Genomic DNA, 21,493 nt, shown 5'->3' on the forward strand with positions numbered 1-21,493 from the left:
TTTCTTTTGCTGATAAAAAACTTTTTAGTTTGAGTAAGTCCCATTTATTGATTCTAGTTATTAACTTTTGTGCTATGGGTGTCCTATTGAGGAATTTGGAGCCCGACCCCACCGACTGTAGATCGTAGCCAACTTTTTCTTCTATCAGACGGCGCGTCTCTGATTTGATATCAAGTTCCTTGATCCATTTTGAATTCACTTTTGTGCATGGCGAGAGAAAGGGATTCAGTTTCATTTTGTTGCATATGGATTTCCAGTTTTCCCAGCACCATTTGTTGAAGATGCTATCCTTCCTCCATTGCATGCTTTTAGCCCCTTTATCAAATATAAGATAGTTGTAGTTTTGTGGATTGGTTTCTGTGTCCTCTGTTCTGTACCATTGGTCCACACGCCTGTTTTGGTACCAGTACCATGCTGTTTTTGTTACTATTGCTCTGTAGTATAGTTTGAAGTCTGGTATCGCTATACCGCCTGATTCACACTTCTTGCTTAGCATTGTTTTTGCTATTCTGGGTCTTTTATTTTTCCATATGAATTTCATGATTGCTTTCTCTATTTCTACAAGAAATGCCATTGGGATTTTGATTGGCATTGCATTAAACCTATAGAGAACTTTTGGTAATATCGCCATTTTGATGATGTTAGTTCTGCCTATCCATGAACAGGGTATATTTTTCCATCTTCTAAGATCTTCTTCTATTTCTCTCTTTAGGGTTCTGTAGTTTTCATTGTATAAGTCTTTCACCTCTTTTGTTAGGTTGATTCCCAAGTATTTTATTTTTTTTGAAGATATTTTGAATGGAGTGGTTGTCCTCATTTCCATTTCAGAGGATTTGTCGCTGATATACAGGAATGCCTTTGATTTATGCGTGTTGATTTTAAATCCTGCCACTTTGCTGAATTCATTTATTAGCTCTAATAGTTTCTTTGTAGAGCCTTTTGGGTCTGCTAGATATAGAATCATATCATCTGCAAATAGTGATAATTTAATTTCTTCTTTTCCTATTTTTATGCCTTTAATTTCTTTCGTCTGTCTAATTGCTCTGGCCAGTGTTTCGAGAACTATGTTGAAGAGAAGTGGAGAGAGAGGGCATCCCTGTCTTGTTCCAGATTTTAGAGGGAATGCCTTCAATTTTTCTCCATTCAGAATAATGCTAGCCTGAGGCTTAGCATAGATTGCTTTTACAATATTGAGGTATGTTCCTGTTATCCCTAGTTTTTCTAGAGTTTTGAACATAAAGGGATGCTGTACTTTGTCAAATGCTTTTTCCGCATCTATCGAGATGATCATATGGTTCTTATTTTTAAGTCTATTGATGTGGTGAATAACATTTATTGATTTCCGTATATTGAACCAGCCTTGCATCCCAGGGATGAATCCTACTTGATCATGGTGTACAATTTTTTTTATATGTTTTTGTATCCGATTCGCCAGAATTTTATTGAGGATTTTTGCATCTAGGTTCATTAGAGATATTGGTCTGTAGTTTTCTTTCTTTGAAGTGTCTTTGTCTGGTTTAGGTATCAGGGTGATGTTGGCCTCATAGAATGAATTTGGAAGTTCTCCCTCCTTTTCTATTTCCTGAAGTAGCTTGAAAAGTATTGGTATTAGTTCTTCTTTAAAGGTTTTGTAAAATTCTGCTGTATACCCATCGGGACCTGGGCTTTTCTTAGTTGGTAGTCTTTTGATGGTTTCTTCTATCTCCTCAATTGATATTGGTCTGTTTAGGTTTTCTATATCCTCCTGACTCAATCTGGGCAGATCATATGACTTAAGAAATTTATCTATGCCTTCACTATCTTCTAATTTATTGGAGTATAAGGATTCAAAATAGTTTTTGATTATCTTCTGTATTTCTGAAGTGTCTGTTGTGATATTGCCTTTTTCATCCCGTATGCTAGTAATTTGAGTTCTCTCTCTTCTTCTCTTCACTAGCATCGCTAAGGGTCTGTCGATTTTGTTTATTTTTTCAAAGAACCAACTTTTAGTTTTGTCAATTTTTTCAATTGTTTCTTTTGTTTCGATTTCATTAATTTCAGCTCTGATTTTAATTATTTCTTGCCTTCTACTTCTTTTGCTGTTGTTTTGCTCTTCTTTTTCAAGGATTTTGAGATGAAGTATGAGATCATTTATTTGTTGGTTTTTTCTTTTTTTAAGGAATGAACTCCAAGCAATGAATTTTCCTCTTAGAACTGCTTTCAATGTGTCCCATAGATTCCGATATGTTGTGTCTGTGTTTTCATTTATCTCTAAGAATTTTTTAATTTCCTCCTTGATGTCTTCTATAACCCATTGATCATTCAGTAACCTATTGTTCATTCTCCAATTGATGTATGCTTTTTCCTTCCTTCTTTTATCGTTGATTTTCAGTTTCATTCCATTATGATCAGATAAGATGCATGGTAATATCTCTACTCCTTTATATTGTCTAAGAGTTGCCCTGTGACATAATATATGATCTATTTTTGAGAAGGATCCATGTGCTGCTGAGAAAAAAGTGTAACTGCTTGATGTTGGGTGGTATACTCTATATATGTCAATTAGGTCTAGGTTATTAATAGTGTTATTGAGTTCTATAGTTTCCTTATTCAACTTTTGTTTGGAAGATCTGTCCAGTGGCGAGAGAGGTGTGTTGAAGTCTCCCATGATTATGGTGTGGTGGTCTATTAGACTCTTGAACTTGAGAAGAGTTTGTTTGACGAACATAGCTGCACCATTGTTTGGGGCATAAATATTTATGATTGTTATGTCTTGTTGGTGTATGGTTCCCTTAAGCAGTATGTAGTGTCCCTCTTTATCTCTTTTGATTAACTTTGGCTTGAAATCTATTTTATTTGATATGAGTATGGACACGCCTGCTTGTTTCCGAAGTCCATATGAGTGATATGATTTTTCCCAACCTTTCACCTTCAGCCTATGTATGTCTTTTCCTATCAAATGCGTCTCCTGTAGGCAGCATATTGTTGGGTCTTGTTTTGTGATCCATTCTACTAGCCTGTGTCTCTTAATTGGTGAGTTTAAGCCATTAACATTTATGGTTATTATTGAGATATGGGTTGTTCTTCCAGCCATATTTGTTTATTTCTGTTACTAAACATTGTTTGTTTTCCTCTTTGATTGTTTCCCCCCCCCCCCTTTACTGTCCTACCTCCCACTGTTGGTTTTCATTGTTATTTTCCATTTCCTCTTCCTGTAATACTTTGGCTAGGATGTTTTGAAGAGATGGTTTTCTAGCTGCGAATTCTTTAAACTTTTGTTTATCGTGGAAGGTTTTAATTTCATTCTCCATCCTGAAGCTTAATTTCGCTGGATACACAATTCTTGGTTGGAACCCATTATCTTTCAGTGTTTGAAATATGTTATTCCAGGATCTTCTAGCTTTCAGAGTCTGTGTTGAAAGATCAGCTGTTATCCTGATTGGCTTGCCCCTAAATGTAATCTGCTTCCTTTCTCTTGTAGCTTTTAAAATTCTCTCCTTATTCTGTATGTTGGGCATCTTCATTATAATGTGTCTAGGTGTGGATCTCTTATGATTTTGCACATTCGGCGTCCTGTAGGCTTCTAGGATTTGGGATTCTGTCTCATTCTTCAAGTCTGGGAAGTTTTCTTGTATTATTTCATTGAATAGACTGCTCATTCCTTTGGTTTGGAGCTCTGTACCTTCCTGTATCCCAATGACTCTTAAGTTTGGTCTCTTAATGTTATCCCATATTTCTTGGATGTTCTGCTCATGGTTTCTTAACAGTCTTGCTGAGCTGTCTATGTTCTTTTCCAGTTGAAATACTTTGTCTTCATTGTCTGATGTTCTATCTTCTAAGTGTTCTACTCTGTTGGTAGTATTCTCCATTGAGTTTTTAAGTTGGTTTATTGCTTCCTGCATTTCTAGGATTTCTGATTGCTTGTTTTTTATAACCTCTATCTCCCTGTATAGTTGATCCTTTGCTTCCTGGATTTGTTTGCGTAATTCGTTGTCGAAGTGATCTTTCATTGTCTGATTTTGCTGTTTAATGTCTTCCTTGATACTCCAGATCATCTGAAGCATGTATATCCTGAATTCTTTATCTGACATTCCATCTGCTGCAGCTGTTACCTCTTCTAAAGTTGCGTTGACCTGCATTGCTTGTGGTCCTTTCTTTCCTTGTCTTTTCATACTGCTTGCGTATCTTTCCTGCAGGTGCGGGCGGCGGCTCTGCTCTCTCCTTATTCCAAATGGGGTGTCGTGGCTACCACGCCGGCACGTCACTGGGCCTGTTCTGGGAGCTGGTGGCGGCTCTGTTCTGCCCCTACTCCAATTGGGGTGACGTGTCTGTCGTACCAGCAGGCCACTGGGCCTGTCCTGCTGGTCGGTCGCAGATCTGCCCACCTTTCGGGCACGAGTGGAGGCTCTGCTTTGCCCCTACTCCAATTGGGGTGTCGTGACTACCCCGCCTGCAGGATGCTGGGTCTGTTCCTGGCAAGGGAGGCGACTCTGCTCTGTCACTACTCCAATTAGGGTGGTGTTTGTACCCCGCCGGCAGGCTCCTGGGCCTGATCCGCCGGTCTGTTGTAGGTCTGCCTACCTTGAAGGCGCGGGCGGCGGATCTGCCCTGCCCCTCCTACCACGCCTGCGGACCCCTGGGCCTGATCTGCAGGTTGATCACTGGTCTGCTCACCCTGCGGGCACGGGTGGCGGTTCCGCTCCACCCCCACTCCAATTGGGGTCACGTGACCACCACACCGGCAGGGCCTGATCCGGGCGTGGGATAAGGATCTGCTCTGCCCCTACTCGAGTTGGGGTGACGTGTGTACCACACTGGCAGGCCACTGGGCCTGACCCGCCAGGCTGTCACAGGTCTGTTTACCTTGCAAGCGCGAAGGGCGGCTCTGCCCTGCCCCTCCTACCACGCCCATGTACTACTGGGTCGTGGGTCTGCCCACCTGGCGGGTGTGGGTGGCGGCTCCGCTCCGCCCCCTCTCCAATTGGGGTCACGCGGTCACCACGCTGGCGAGCCGCTGGGCCTGCTCCGGGGGCTGGCGGCGGCCCGGCTCCTTCCCTCTGGCTCGAGGACAAATTGAGGAGACTCGGGTGACTGAGCCTCACCCCCCTTACCAGGAGACCAACTGCTTATGTCACCGCTGGTATTGATGAAGATCTCTCCTCCACCGCTTTCTGCTGACATCAGATCTCTGCCATGTTGGTATCCTATGCGAATGGCAGCATTTCGTTCCCCTTGCCAGGCAACCCAAGCAATGGGTGAGTCCTGACCTGCCCTCAGCAGGACCCGGACCGAGACACAGTTTCCGCGGGCTCCTAGCCCCGGTCCAGGGAAGTTCCGGGAGCCGGAACTCGGCCGCTCCGTGCTCGGTGTAAGCTCCTATAAGTGTAGGCTCCAAGAAGCAGCCCCCGCGGGCTCAGTTCCGGGAGCCGGAATTCGGCCGCTTAGTGCTTGATGTATGCTCTGATAGTAGCAGGGTCCAAGAAGCAGCCTCCGCGGGCTCCGCAGCCCTGAGCCAGGGCGGTTCCGGGACGGTTCCGGGAGCCGGAACTCGGCCGCTCTGTGCTCGGTGTCAATAGATTTTCTTTAAATACAGAAAAACACAACAAAAAAATAAAACAATTCCTAATCATTTCTTAGTTAACCCGTGGTTCTTCCCTCTCCCCAAGCAACAAAACTACCTAACAGGGTAATCCTACAGCTTAGAAAAGTATACAGCTCTATCCTCAGCACTGTACTTCCCAATCCTAAGATGAGTACTGCTAATGTTTTCTTATGCATTTTCAGAAAATAAAACTTACAAATCTATACGCATGCTTGTGTATTGCTGCCCTGTGTTGCACTGATGCATCAAAACACTATCTGCCTATGAATAGAAAAATAACTCTATACATGTAAAAATCCACAATAGTTCATTCGTATTCTGCCCATCTTGAGTATATCTTTTGCATTCAGCCAATCGGAGAAGGCGCTACATATATTACATTCTTGGGGAATGAGTGTTAGTTTTCCATTCAGAAAAATTCTCACCCAGTGGGCGTGATTTCTCCTGTAACCCTGGGTATTTACGGAGTACTTGCTTCCTCGCTGTGCCCGTCTTCCTATCAGTCAGGGTCTGTTAGTTAGGTAAGAGAGTGAAATAAAAGGCATGCAAGTTGAAAAGGAAGAAGTAAAACATCCTATTTGTAGATGATACAATCTTATATATAGAAAATCTTGTGGGATCCTCAAAAAAAGTAAAAAATACTAGAACTAATAAACAAGTTGAGTATGGTTGCAGGATGTGAGAGCAATGTGAAAATCAGCTATTCCTATAAACCAGCTATGATTAATCAGAAAATGAAGCTAGGGAAAATTTGTTTGCAGTAGCATCAAAAATAGTGTAATATTTGGGAATAAACAAAAGTACACAGCACTTACATACTGGAAACTATAGGACACCACTGAAAGAAATTAGACCCCAAATTAATGGAAAAACATCTTGTATTCATGAACCGAAAGACTTAAAACTGATAAGATGGCGATACTTTCTAACATGATCTATGGATCCAATGTAATCTTTGTCAAAATTTCAGTTGTTGTTTGCAGAAATAGACAAGCTGATCGTATAATTCATACATAGATGCAGGGAACCCAGAATCATCAAAACAGCCTTGAAAAAGGACAACAAAGTTGGAGGGTTCACACTTGTAGATTTCAAACTTACTACAAATCACAACAGTGTAGCAGTGACATACAGACGTGCAGGTCAGTGGAATAAGACGGAGAGTCCAGAAACACACCTGTACACTGTGGTCCGTGGGTGTTTGTCAAGGGTCCAAGCTCACTCACTGGGGGAAAGAATGGGTTTTTCAACAGATTATGCTGTGATGACTGCATATTCACATGCATGAGAATGAAATTAGACTCCCTACTGCATATCACTATAAAATCTAACTCATAGTGGGTCAAAGGCTAAGATTTAAAACCTCAAACTATAAAACTAATAGAAAAATATAGATGTGAATGTTCTTGCACTTGGACTAGGCAGCAGTCTTAGATACAATACCTAGAACAAGCAACTGAAGGGGGAAATATCAGTAAATTGGACTTCATTAAATTAAAAACTTTTGTACTTCAAAGGACTGCATCAAGAATCAGAAGACAACCTTGGACCAGGTGTAGTGTGGTGGTAGAGTGTTTGCCTAGTATGTTCCGGGCCCTGGGTTTGGGTCCCAGCACTGCACCCCAAAAGACAACTTATATTATGAAAATAATATTTGTAAATCATATATGACAAGGGAATATATAAAGAATGTATAAAATACATAAAGAATCTATAAAGGATTCTTATAGCTCCATAAAAAAAGATAACCCATTAAAACAGTCAAGTGATCTAAATACAATATCTCCAAACAAGATCTCCAAGGTGGTCCAAAAAAGAAGAAACGTGAAAAGATGCTCTATTGACATTATGAGCCATTAGAGAAATGCAATCAAAACCACAATGAGCCAGTCTCTAAATAAAAAGGGCTGGGGCTGGGGCTCAGTGATGGAGTTGTTGACTGGATTCAGTCCCTGGTACCAAAAACGAAATAAAACACCAACAAACAAAACAAACTAAACAGCAGCAGCAGCACAGTGAACTACCACTCCCCACCTCCTGGGATGGCTGTGATGGAGAAGGCCGGGAAGAGCAGGTGTTAGGGGTGGAGAAACTGCAGCCCTTCCCTGGCCATGGGGATGTGAGACTGCACCTGCCTCACCTAGCTCGCTGCAGTTTCACTCCTCCACGGGTACTGAAGGGAAGGTGGAACCTCAGTCCATGAAAAACTTGTACTCCAGTGTTTGCGGAAGCCTTATTCCCAGTAGCCAAAAAATAGAAACAACCCAAATGTCCACCAGCAGATAAATGCATTAACCGATTTGTTGCATCCATTCAATGGAGTCACTCTGCCGCTGAGCCTCATCCCTAGGCCTTTTTCTCTTTTGAGACTGGTCTCACTAAGTTGCTTAGGACCTTGCTAAGCTGCTAAGGCTGGCCTCAAACTTGTGATCCTCCAGCCTTACCCTCCGAGTCATTAGAATGACAGGCATGTGTCACTGTGCCTGGCTCCAATGAATATAGGTAGCATTAAAAAGGAATGGAGCAGCGATCCATGCTATGAGGTGGGACCTGGAACACAGCACACTAAATGACAGAAGCCAGACACAAAGGCCACATCCGATTCTGTGTGTTTGCATGTCTAAATAAGCAAATCCACTAAGGCGAGAAGGAGATCAATGGTGTCAGATGCTTCAGGAAGTGGGGAGGAAACTTGGAAGTGACTGTCAGTGGACGGGGCTTCCTTCCAGGATGACGAAAATGTTCTGGAAGTAGGTACCGGTGACAGTTGTACAACTTATGAATATACAAAAAAAAAAAAAAATCTGAACTACACATTTTTTGAATGGTGAATTTTATAGTGAATTATATCTCAATTTTTTAGGCAGATGGAAATCAGTTGATATTCTCTAGTCTCATAGCATATCTCCAGCCTGGGAGTGCTGACCAGCAATTGTCTGAAAGAGAAATTAGGGCTTGAGGCCATAAATAACCTTGGGATCGAATGATACTCTTCTGGTGTTGGGTGCTAGGAAGCGTCTCCCAGGGTCACGTGGTGAGGAGTTCCCTCTGAGAAAGTGTTGGTCAAGGACAGGTGTGCACACACAGATGCTGTGTGCTTATTTCCCACCCCATTCCTCTTAATGTAATCCTGGCCATTTCTCTACTGTCCTTTTTTGTTTTTTTAACTTCTGCAATATGCATGTTCTAACAAATGCACCCAGCATTTGTTAACCTCTGAACATTTGGGCAATTTCTAGGTCTTTTGCTTTCACAAGCGATGCTGTGGTGAATGGTCTCACTGTTAGTGCACATGGATAAAATTTAAAACCTAAATAGGGTGCAGTCGCCAGCAAGCATGAGAAAAGAGCTGCTCTGCTGCTGCCCAGAGCACCCTGCTGCGCGTGCGTCCCAGGGGTGTGAGACTGGAGACCAGGCCAGCCCTCCACCCACTGTGCCCCCCAGAACATATGCTTCTCGTCGTTTGCTAAGTGCTCATGACCTATCTGTTGAATCACCCGGTCGTAAATCTGCCTCCCCCACTGCTCCCTCCTTCTGCAAATCAAATGGTATTTATCCGCCGCCACCAGCCCCTTCCTGCTGTCTCCTGAGTCCATCCCCCGAGATCTGTGATTACAGTGAGGCCCTCAGGACTGTATCCTGTCTCTCCCATGGCCTGGCATGGGAACTCCCTTGAAGGATGGAGGAGCCCTCACCACGGGGGCCAGGTAGCAGTCCCCAAAAGCAGTGCTTGTCCTGCCATGGCCATCTGGGAAGTCGTTCTCCGCAGCAGGGGGGGCAAGTGGTCCTGCCATCTCCTCACGTGGCCTTCCTGGTACTCCCAACCTGTTATCCCAGGCATTCTCTTGTTTCCTCCCTTCCTTCCTTCCTTTGTTTCCTTTTTTTCCTGGTACTAGGGATTGAACCCAGGGCACTTTGGGACAGAGTCTTGATAAATTTCTGAGGCTGGCATTGAACTTGCTATCTTCCTGCCTCAGCCTCCTGAGTCACTGGGATTCCAGGTGTGCACCACTATGCCAGACTCATCATAATTTTTTTTTGGACACAGTACCTTTATTTTATTTATTTGTGTGTGGTGCTAAGGATCAAATCCAGTGCCTCACACATGTGAGGCAAGTGCCTACCACTGAGCTACAACCCCAGCCCCTCATCCTGGCAACAGTTTTCTAACTTCCTAGCTCTCTCAAATTTAGCTTGGATATTTTTTAAACCAATTTTTAACCCCAAAGGCTAGGTATTTACCCTCTTGGAATCATGGAACCAATAACAAGATCTGAGACTGATTGAGTAGTGAAGGAGAAGTGGGAAATAAACTCATAAATTCCCCCTTTCAGGGTCAGGATATTGGGTGAAAGAAATGAGGGGGAGGGACAGGTTCACAGAGAGGCTTTCTGGAATGGGGGCTCCAGGAATATGGGTAGTACCTCTCTGTGCTCCCTCCATGGTTCTTTCTGGTGTCATCGTGGCAGTTCATGGTTGTCAAGGGGCCGGGTATGCGTCCCTTAGCACACAGATGGGACTGTCATGCATTGGGGTGACTGGTGGCCATGTTGGATCCAGCACTTTGTCAGCCAGCCCAGTTGGAGAGGGACCTTGTCCTCCTAGGTAGGCTGGAGTATGGTGGGAGTCACCCGGGCAGTGCAGGATCAGGGCAGCATAACAGGCCACAGCACCCCAGTCCCTGTCGTCTTTCATGTGTGTCCTCTGAAAATCCCCCGTCAACCCTCCGCCCCGCCTTTGCTCCCGCCTTCCTCTCTGTCTCCTTTGAAAACCTACCCAGATCCTCTCTCCTGTGTTCAGTGAGGCGATAAACTGCTTCCAACATTCACCCCTCTCTTCTCCTGTGTGGGGCTCTGTTTCTCAGGAGTCTCTGATTTATGGCCATCCAAACTGGAGGGCATTTCTGGTTTGGCATTGGATGCTCATTGCTTTTCTGAGTTTTGTCTTTTACATTCCAAATCTGCTTATCAAAATTTGTGGAATTCTTTGGTGTTTTCCATAGCTCTGTTCAGTACATCCTGACCTGTCACTTTCTTTACCTGTTCACCTCTCTTGTAGGTGCCCACTGGCTCCTTCCAGTTAGGGGGACACACTCTACCTTCATTTTCCCATGAGCCTTGTCTTAAATCATGTTAGCAGTTGTCACTTTTAACACTGGAATGATGTGCACCCGCCCCCATGTCTCCTGTGGGGAAGGCCCTTCATGTACGATTGCCAGGAAACCCTCTTGGAAAGCACAAGGGCAGTCAGGTGTGCCAAGGACCAGTGGCTTTGGTACAATACAAATTCATTAGGGTGTTTCGGCCTTTTGTCCACTTCTCTTTGGTGGCACTGTAAGTGCTCACAGGTGGCAGGTGCTCACTATGTACCCTTTATAGATGGACACATTGTTGCAAAATAAAAGTTTCTCTATGTCACTTACTCCACCTCCACTTTGTTACCCAGAGTTTTAGTGTCTTTTTCTGAGATGGATGTAGACTGAGAGGTGAGTGTGTAGGGATGTGCCCAGGTCTAGTGCTAAAACCCACAGCCACACTTGGAGTGTGTTTCCTTATTTGTTTTCTGCTGAGGAGGTGACAATAGCAAACCTAAAGAGCAGCCCTTAAAGGATTTGTGCTCATAAGGGAGGACATAGGGCTTCATATGCACGCAATGTTTTTTAAAAAAAAAGAGAGAGAGAGAGAGAGAGAGAAGAAAGAAAAAAGAAAGCTTTTTATTTTGGAATGGTTTTAGGCTCTCAAGAAGTTGCCCCAACCAGGCATAGTGACTCATGCCTGTGATCCCAGTGACTCAGCAAGCTGAGACAGGAGGATCCCAAGGCCAAGGCCATCATCCTCAGAAACTTAGCGAGGCTCTAAGCAACTTAGTGAGACCCCCATCTCAAAATTTTAAAAACTTAAATAGAAAGAGCTGGGGCTGTACCTCAGTGCGTAAGCACCGCTGGGTTAATTCCCAGGTACTGCTCCCCCCACCCTGCAAAAGAGTTGTTTCCCTAGTGATAGAGTCCCTGTGTCCCCTTCCCTGCTGGCTCCTGATAACACCCCACCTGTGAGCCATTTTTCTCCATCTTTTCAAGGTCTTTTCCCAGCACAGGAAGGTTTAGCTGCTGCTTCTGAGCCTGGGAAGGATGCACAGTCCTGTGATAACAATGCGTACACAGTGCTTCCCCAGTGCTGGCAGGAGCACTGGCTCAGTGCTCCCAGACACCGCACAGCCCCTGGAGGTTCCGAAGAAACTCCCACTCACCCCTTTTACAGAGGAAGGAACTGGGCCCACGGGGTGGCAAGATTCATGCCCAGGCTCTTAGCCAGCATGTTATGCCGCTTCCTTGGTCATTTGCGGCCAGGTGGACACTACGGGGCTAGTTTCCATGGGAGGATAGGTGAGTAAGGCTCTGCCCGCTCTTGGGGCAACCATCGGGCAGCAGGGAGGTTGAGATGCTGATGAATTCCCTTCTTTCCTGTAAGTAGGCTACTCAGTCCTGGCTCAAGCAGGGCGCTTGTGAGTGTAGAGGCAGAGGTCTGGTGGCTCTCACACCAGCTGTCAGGAGTGTGGAAGAGCATGATGGCAGACGGCCTATCTGGGCTGGGCAGTGTCCTGGGTGTTCAGAGCCAGCTGACAGGTCTGTGCACCTTTCCGAGGCATTTTCCCACACTCCACCCTTGGCGATGGTCCTGCAGGGTTGGTGCTCTTGTCGAAAGGCTTGATTCCAAATCAAATCAGTGTGTCCCAAATACTGTTACCACCTGCCTGCTCTTTAAAGGTCCACATGCTTCTGTGGTTGCAGCAGGGAAGCATGGCTGGAGAGAGGAGATCATGTCTCTCAGGCCTTGCCTCTGGCACTTCAAAAGCCCAGGGCACTGGAGTCCCCATGACCTTGGTAACTTGACCTCCCACATTGCATTGTGTAGATTCCAGCCAATGAAGTAAGGACAGAGTCCAATTCCCAGAGTTAACCCACCGCTGCCTTTACACAATGCTTCCGTAGTGCCTGAGCCCCGTCCTAAACTTACAGGTGAAGAAATGGCTTTAGAGAGGTGACAGTTCCTCACAGGCTCTCCACTTGGTATTTGGCATGGCCACAATGGGGTCCCATTTCTTGGGGAGGCCCCAGAGTACACATGCCCTTTGGTGGCCTGTGGACTTGGCTTCCCTCTTGATACTCTGCCACTAGCCAGCTCTGGAGTCTTCTATAGGTTCTCAGTTTCTTCAACTTTAATGGCCGTGGTCATATCCTTGCCTCAACAGGCCCTTGTGAAGTGGAGAACATGATTCTTAGGAAACGTACTGGCAGGGAGATGCCTCAGAACTGGGGGCTGTTAGTCCGCACCCAGGTTTCCATCTATTAGGAATGAATGTGGCTTCAGTTAGTGGAATAGGAAAGCAGTGTTGATGTAAATGAATGGTGGTTATCATTCTCATAGTAAGAAGTAAAGAGCAGGCAGTCGTGGGCTGGACGGGAGCTAAATGCACCATGCTCCTCTCTTTCATCCCCTTCTATCCTCCACAGCATGCTGGTTTGCCTCTTCGTGGTCTCAAAATGGCGGCTAAGTTACATCCCTCATGTCTGGGGAGAAGAAGAGCAGTAGTAATCACCTTTTCCTGTTTTATAAGATGAAGAACAACTTTTCCAGACCCCACCTCCAGCCACTGCAGATAACAGCTTTTGTTTCTGGCTTGGGCTATGTCTTCTGGCTCCCGAGGGGCTCAGAAAATGGGCGTTTAGCTTTTCAGAATCATTTGTACTGGTGGTATGGAAGAAGGCAGAAGAGTGGAGTAGATTCTGAGACAATTAGAATTGCCACAGTCCTTCCTACCTCTCACGTTATCATTTTTAAAAATATTTCATCAGCTGGGCGTGGTGGTGTACACCTGTCATCTCAGCTACTTGGGAGGCTAAGGCAGGAGCATCAAAGTTTGAGGCCAGCCTAGGCAACTTAGAAAGACTTGTCTCAAAAAAGAGAATGCACTGGGGACATAGCTTAGTAGTGAAGCACCCGGCCACAGGTGGGAGGGTCCCTGTCCTCGGTGTGCAGAGTCCTGTGTTTCAGACACAGCAGCGAAGCCTTTTCCAGGCTGATTTCCCTCTAGTCTCACAGAATATGCCACTTTAGGTGTATCTACTTTTTCTTAACTTTTTAATTGAAATTCAACATACATACACCAAGGTGCAGAAAGCTTTCCTAGGTAGTTGAAAGGATCTGTACTATTTATGTGCATAAAGCCGACTGAAGAGTAAGTAGTCTGCAGAGCAGCCCAGCAGCCCAGGAACCCCCTCTCCCTGCCAGTCCTCCTGCCCAAAGGCAGCCACTGTGCCCGTCTGTGTCACCATAGGTCAGTCTTGCCCATTCTTGAACTTCATCAAAATGGATCGTACATTTTTGCGTGCTCTTTGTGGGTCTGACTTTGGTCACTTGTCTGTGAGGTTCATGTATGTTATTGAGTGGGGTCGTGGGTCATGGGTCTCCTGCATTCTCCATGCTGACTCTGCATGGACCTAGGGTAAGTCGTGTCCTGAGAACCCAGGGAGAGTTTCCTGTTTCCAGCGTGGATTTTCTTCTCACAAACCACCCTTTGGTCTCACAGAGCGTGCCTGTGCACTGCTCGCTTAGCTCCCAGTCTACTTTAAAAGGAGACTCTGGGGCACTTTTGCCTTGGTGCTGTCGGCATAAAAGAATTTCCTTGAGCACATCTTCATTTGGAGAGGGTGGGGAGAGAGGGTGGGAGAGGAAGGCAGGCATTGGGGAAGGACATTTTTAGGCAAAGGAAAAACAGCCACTCAGGCGTCCTGGGGAACTGGAGCCTGGAGCCTGGAGCCTGGAGCCTGGAGCCTGCCTACAGCCTGCCTGGAGCAGAGCCGTCTGGTCTTGATCCCTCCCCTCCAGCAGCCTCCATTCAGAGCTGCAGGGCAGCCCCGCCTCTCTTGGAGCTGGGCAACCTGGTTCGAATTCAGGTTGACTCTTATTTTTTTTTCAGTACTGGAGATGGAACTCAGAAGTGCTCTACCACAGAGCCACATCCCCAACCCTTTTTATTTTTCATTTGAGACAAGGTCTTGCTAAGTTGCCCAGGCTGGCCTTGAACTGGCCTTGAGGCTATTCTTGCTTCAGCCTCTGGGAGGAGCTGGGCTGTGCATGTAGTCTTTGTGGTCTGACTTCTGTTACTTAGCTGACAGTGGCATGTGCCACCATGCCTGGCTCCAGGTTGACTCTCGAGAAGCCACCCTTCCCTGATTGTAGGTGATGAGCTCCCGTGAGAGCTGGGGTGGCTTTCTTCATGACACTGCTCCACCGCAGGGCGCACCTGGTGTGGGGAAGAGCTGCTGTGTGTTGGCCGTCTCAGGTGCGGTACAGGCACTCGCTGTCCCTACAGGTGTGCTGCAGATGCGCAGACTGCAGCTCTGTGGTGACTCGAGGGACCCATCCTCTTCGTCTTCCTTTTGTCATCTGCTGGTTTTGAGCCATGTGTCTTCCAGGATAATTTTCTGGAACATTCAGCTAAGACTCAATCAGAGAATCTTTGTGCTAAAGCAGTTACAATATTTTATTGAATTTATTGAGTAATCCCTGGCCCTTGCTAGAGACTTTGTAATATATTATTTCCACAGAACCTGGGAAGGAAGGTAGGATCATTTCATTTTACTGGTGAGTAAACAGGGGTTAGAGAATTTGAATAACCTGCTAGCAACTAACCGGTTGTAAGAAGGAGGCTGATTTTAAAAGTGGGACTTTTATATTCCAGAGGCCTTGTATCTTGTACCAAGTAAGCCTGCCTTTTTAAAATAACTTCCCATATTTCTGATGTGCCAGTCCTCTTCATCTCTTCCTGACCCCAGCCTCAAAACACCCCTCAGTATTTATCCAGTCAGTGACTGGGCTCAGAACAGCCGAGAGCTGCATGTGCCTTGTCACTAACTTGGAGTTTAGCTGGCTGCTGAAGCTTAACTCTAACATGGTGCACAAGTATTTATTAGATGTCCCAAAGGGCCTGTCATATTTCATTAAAGGAATTTAAAAAAAATATTTAAAACCAAGAGCACAGTGGTAAAGAGCCTGTTGGGTAATAAGTGATGCTGACCCGAGGCCTTGGCAAATCCAAACAAACCTGAGACTTCTGTTTGCCTCAGTTTCCTTCCTTGGCGAAATGAGGGGTTTAAGTGTGTGATTACTAATGTTTCCATCATTTCAAAAGCCAGGAACTTCTTTGACCTTTAAAAAGTTCTAAAATGGGTTCAGAATACAAATATTTCTTAAAGGAGCCTTAATTATTAAATACAGACCTAGAGAAGTGGATTAAACATTGAGACTTTCAAAAACAAATTTTAAAAATATATTTGAATATATATTTAAAATATATTTTAATTACCCAGTTCATCATTCCCACCAAGAAAGGGCATCTTCAATAATTCATATTGAAGCTTGGATTCTTTAAGGGTCTGGCACATTTTATCTTGGATAGGATGACATAAAATACTGCCAATAGCCAACCTCAAGTTGCCAACCTTAAATATAAGTCCCACCTTGTTCACTATTCAAATTTATAATATAAACTCTTTTAAATTATACCTGGTACTGAATTGAATTGAATTAAAACTCTTTTGAGCAACTCTGGAGATAGGAATAGGATGATTTTATTGTTTAATTAGTTACAGATGTGTTATACTTAAAGAAATTGTTACTGTTATCATTTTAGACCCAGTAAAGAGAAAACTGGCCAGGTGAGCGACTCGGGAGCATCTGTGGTCAAACATGGACTCAACCCTGAGAAGATCTTCATGCAGGTTCATTATCTAAAGGTGAGTGCAGCTAGTGGCTCAAGCCAGTTATTCTGGGGCAGCTTTATTTAGGTTATACAGTTGAATAATGATGATTAGTAACATGGTTGAGCAAAAGCAGAAAAATTATGAATGTTGTAATGCCGTCTGGTTGGGTAGCATCCGAATGTCCTCTAATTAAAGCACTTACTACCGCTGAACAAGGGGGCATGAATCAAAGGAAGCTGGGAGAGTCCCTGCCCCGGACCTCTTCTCCCTGGCTTCCAGTTAGCCTTGAAGAATAGAACCTTCCAGTTGCTCTCAGATTCCAACCAGAGGAGGAGCAGTAAGGAAAACTTCCAAGTTGGAAAGAACATGCTGGGAGCTGAGGTGGGGAGGAGCTGGACCTCTGCCCTTGCAGGTCACGAGGGACTCTCAGGTGCCACCTGAACCGAGTCAGAACAGACAGTGAAACGATGAGGAAGGAGTTGAGGACTCAGCAGTGCATCCTCCTGGTTAGAATATAAAGGGCGGCCTGGGACAGTGAGGTGGCACCTGCTAGGTGCACATGGGCTCCGGGGCTAAGTGACAGTGGCCGTTTTGTGAAGGGCCCATCACGGACATCTTGTTTTCTCTCTTCTTTCTTTCTTGTAGGGCTACTTTCTTCTTCGGTTCCTTGCCAAAAGACTTGGAAATGAAACCTATTTTTCATTTTTAAGAAAATTTGTACACACGTTTCATGGACAGTTGATTCTCTCCCAGGTAATTGACGGGTTCTTGGGAGCTCATGATATGCAACTGAAGGGGATGCGGCATGTGGAGATTGGATTATGCCAGCATTCAAAGAGGAAAAGGATTGACTATTTCATTCAGGGTGGAAATTATGAACAAAGTGGACACAAGGAAGGTGTTCTCGGGGAGGGTGAGCTCCTTGCAACTGGGGGACAGACCCCCCCGAAGCCGTCTGAGCACAGTGATGCAAATGACTGTACCCTGAGTGATCTTAACAACAAAACAAGCATTCCTTCTTCCTGGAGTCGTCTTTGCGGGGTTCATTATCTAAATCTTACCCTTCAGTCTGCACTTGATGCCAGGACTTCAGAGCCACCCTAGCTGAGCAGATGTGCATCAGCCCGCTTCTCTTTTGTTGCCCTTAATGTCATTCCCATTATCTGTATTGTATTTTCATGATAGCACTGTCTCTTGTCTATTCCTTCTCTTTATGTATGAGCTAATGTAGGCCAACATGTATTTAGTACAGTCTGGCACACAGTAGGTATGCTGTAAATCTTTAATAAACAGATTAAAAGGAAGACACCCTGAAACATCAGACAGCCTGGCCCCAAGACAGTTGGAAAGAGACCCTGTCCACTCCCGTGGGTGTGGGGTGAGCGGTACCTGGCAAGGAAGCTAACAGTGAGAGCTCTGAAAACAGTGCTCATGTTGGCAGGGGTTGGACAGAGGGTGTCTTAGATCATTGTGTTCAGACACGGCTGTGTGTCACATCGTCCGCAACATGAGAAGGAAAGGGTGTGTGACTATAACCTGACACACCGAGGAGAGCAAGACTGATATCCAAGCCCTGTGCTCTTTTAATCTTTTTGGTGTCTTGAGGAGGCGGTTCTCCCGTAGTTAGGAAGGCAGTTCAAAGCAGATTTAGACTCCTCGCGTGCTTGGTTGGCTCTGATGGGTCCAGGTCCTGCCGCTTCAGCCATTTCTCACCAAGATGCTCCCACCGTGTGTGGGACTTCCTGTGACCACTGAGGTTCTGGCTTCATTTCCCATGAACTCCTGCTGCTCTATCAACCAGCTCATTCAGTTTTTCTTTTATCTCTTTTGAATAACTTTGTTTTTCCATAACAACTTCATTGAGATGAAATTCACATGCCATAAAATTTACCCTTTAGAAATGTGCAAGCTTGTGATTGTGCAGCCCTCAGCATGATCTGATTTTAGAACATTTTCATCAGCCCCGAAAGAAATCATCAGCACTCGCTTCCCCGTGCACCCTTCCTGCCGACACTATCTGCTCTGTCTCTGGGGATTGGTCTCTTCTGGACATTTCATAGAAATGAACCACGTGGTCTTGCGTGTCTGACTTTAGTTCATGCGGCATGTTTTCAGGGGTTGTGTAGCATGTACCAGGACATCACTCCTGTTTCGTTTTGTTTGTGTTCTTTTTTTGAGATGGGGCCTTACTCTGTGGTTCAGGCTGGTTTTGAACTCCTGGAATCAAGTGATCCCTCCTGCCTCTGCCTTCCAAGAAGTTGCCTAGTTTTGATTGTGTTAATTGTGGTAACGTACATAAAACTTATCATTTTAGCCATTGTAAGTGAATGATTCAGTGGAATTAAGTGCATTCACTTTTTTTTCCCCAGTGATCACCATCATCCCTCTCCATCTTCATCTTCCCAAACTGAAGCTCTGAACCCATTGAACAGTGCCTCCCTGCTCTTCCCAGCCCCAGGCTCTGGCAACCACCATTCTTTTTTCTGTTTCTATGAATTTGATTACTGTAGGTGCTTCATGTAAGAAGAACTAACCATCAGGTGTCCTTGGTGTCTGGCTTACTCACCTAGCGTCATGTCTTCAGGGCCACCTACATTGTAGCAGGCAGAACTTCCTCTCAGTTCTTTGGAGCATATACACAGAAGTGGGATTGGTGGACCACGTGGTAGTTCTATGTTTGGGTTTTTGAGGAGCTGCTAGATTATTTCCACAGAGACTAGGGCGTTTTACATTCCACCTGCTGAGGGTTCTGGTTTCTCCACGCTTGTCAATGCTGGTTGCCTTCCGTCTTTTGATAATGGTTCTGAAATTATATCTTCCCTATGGGTCTGAAATTATCTCCCGATAGCTTTGATCTGCGTTTCTCTCATGGCTTAATGATGTCGAGCGTTCTTTATGTGTTTATCGACCACTCATGTATCTATTTTGGAAAAATGTCGGTTCATATCCTTTGACCATTCCTTATTTGGGTTGCCTTTTATTATTGAGTTATAAGAATAGTTCATATGTGCTGAACAGAAGTCCCTTATCAGATATGATTTGCAAACGTTTTCTGTTTTTTTTTTAAATATTTACATTTTTAGTTTTAGGTAGACACAATATCTTTATTTTATTTTTATATGGTACTAAGGATTGAACCCAGAGCCTCATGTATGTCCCGTGAACACTCTATCACTGAGCCACAACCCCAGCCCCAGTATTTTCTGTTTTTATGCATTGTATTTTTGCTTTCTTGATAGTGTTCTTTACAGCAAAGAGTTTTTAATTTTGATAAGTCAAATTTTCTATTTTCTATTTGATTTCTTGGGTTTTGGGTGTGTTGTATCTAAGAAACTACTGTTTGATTGAAGTTTTGAAGATCTACTTCTGTTTTCTTCTAAGTTTCATGGTTTTAGCTCTTATGTTTAGGGCTCTGATTTTTGTATAAGTTGTGAAGATGATGTCCAACTTCATTGTTTTGCATGTATCTAGTTGTCCCCTACCATTTCATGAAAAGGCCATCCTTTCCCTCCATTGAATTATCTTAGAACCTTTGCAAAAACCATTTGACCGTTAATGTAAGGGTTTGTTTCTGTACTCTAATTCAATTCCACTTATCACTATTTCTGTCTTCATGCCAGTACCACAGTGCCTTAATTACCGTATCTTTGTATTAAATTTGGAAATACTGCTTTTACAACATACTCACTATAGAAATTCAAGCAATACAGAAAGGTACAAAGGAGATCAGTCATCATTCAAATTCCCACCACCCAGAAATGCCTACAATTGATATTGCGTTACTACCATTTTAGAAACCACACTATTTCTCTCTCTATATGCTCTATGTGAGATATGTATACACCTTGAAGATTGTATGTGTGTGTGTGTATATATATATATATATATATATATATATATATATAATATGTTTATGTACACATGGATAGGAATTGTTCAAAATAATTTTATAACAGTAGGAATATATATGTATATGTATGCATATGTATGGATATTTCCCCACCCAGTACTGGGGATAAACCCAGGGCCTCACCCACACTAGGCAAGCATTCTACCACTGTGTTACATCCCTAGCCCCTGTATATATTTTTTAATGAACTGTTTCAAATTTCTTTCTCTAAAACTTGGTAAATGAAAAAGAAACTAAAGGGAAGGTAAAGAACTTTCTAAACTTCAGATTAATGTAAGAGAGATCATTTCCTCAAAGATTCGTCTATGGTTAAGAAATATTACTACAGAAAAAATTTGTTAAAAGGTTGAAATTGTTATTTTCCCCTTACGTATTTCATCTTATGGAGCATCAGCTTATTCACTACTATGAAAGTTAAGGAAATCAGCAGTTATAAACTTCCACTACTTCTCCTAGTTCTAAATTTTTCTTAATTATTATTATAGAGTGAGGTTTATAGTTCATTCACAGTATACACTGTAACCATGCTTTTCACAGTTGTGTAGCTTTTGGTTTATTTGGTTATGAGAGAGTATCTTACTAAGATGGTCAGGCTAGCCTAGGACTTGTGATCCTCCTGCCTCAGCCTCCCAAGTTGCGGGGAATACAGGCAGGCACCACTGTGCACAGCCAATTATATAGTTTCAGCTCTGTGAATAAAGGATTTCAGTGTTTGTCACCAGTCATTTTACTGTGCTTCTATATTCATGAATATTTTATTTTGATTCAACTCTTTGTTGGCCAAATTTCAATAATAACTTAGTGTTCAAATTGCCATCTCCCAGGCTGTGTGACTTCTGAGTTCTTCCTGCTTGAGGATGCTTGCGTGTTGGCTATATTTGAATTACAAACTGGTTTCATATTCTGGGACACATTTCCATTCTGCAGAACTTCAGGCATTGCTCCACTGCCTTCTGGTATTAATGCTGTAGAAACCATTGAAATTAACCTACTTTTCTCCTTTTAGACCACTTAGATGGCAGAAGAACTCATTATCTTTGAAGTTTAGTAATTTATTGAGAAAATAGGTTGGTGCCCATGGTTTTGGGTTGTTCCCCTTCCCTCCACCCACCAAAAACAGCTACATTTTTAAACCATAGTTCTATCCTTTATTGAAATTGTCTTAGTTTTATCTCTGAATGTGATTGTCCGCCTACAGGTTCTGAATTTCAGACTTGCCAGTTATCCCTGTGTCGTGTCT

At 44.0% G+C, this 21,493-nt stretch overlaps 1 protein-coding gene across 17 annotated transcripts in view; it reads left to right on the forward strand.

Moving 5' to 3' along the window:
- Window positions 1–21,493, forward strand: part of Aopep (aminopeptidase O (putative)) — a 312,146-nt gene that overhangs the window by 177,487 nt on the left and 113,166 nt on the right. For all 17 annotated transcript variants that reach the window (XR_009228493.1, XR_009228497.1, XR_009228495.1 and 14 more), the window contains 2 exons: window positions 16,274–16,376; window positions 16,989–17,096. Coding sequence is in view for 9 of the 17 variants with exons in the window: in XM_046462722.2 (XP_046318678.1) it covers window positions 16,274–16,376; window positions 16,989–17,096 (211 nt within the window). In the remaining 8 variants the exon portion in view is untranslated. The remainder of the gene's footprint in view (window positions 1–16,273; window positions 16,377–16,988; window positions 17,097–21,493) is intronic.

Source organism: Marmota monax, unplaced genomic scaffold, assembly GCF_021218885.2.
Source record: "Marmota monax isolate L192 unplaced genomic scaffold, Marmota_monax_Labrador192_F-V1.1 WCK01_AAM20220418_F8-fsc00180, whole genome shotgun sequence".
NCBI classification, from domain to species: Eukaryota; Metazoa; Chordata; class Mammalia; order Rodentia; family Sciuridae; genus Marmota; species Marmota monax.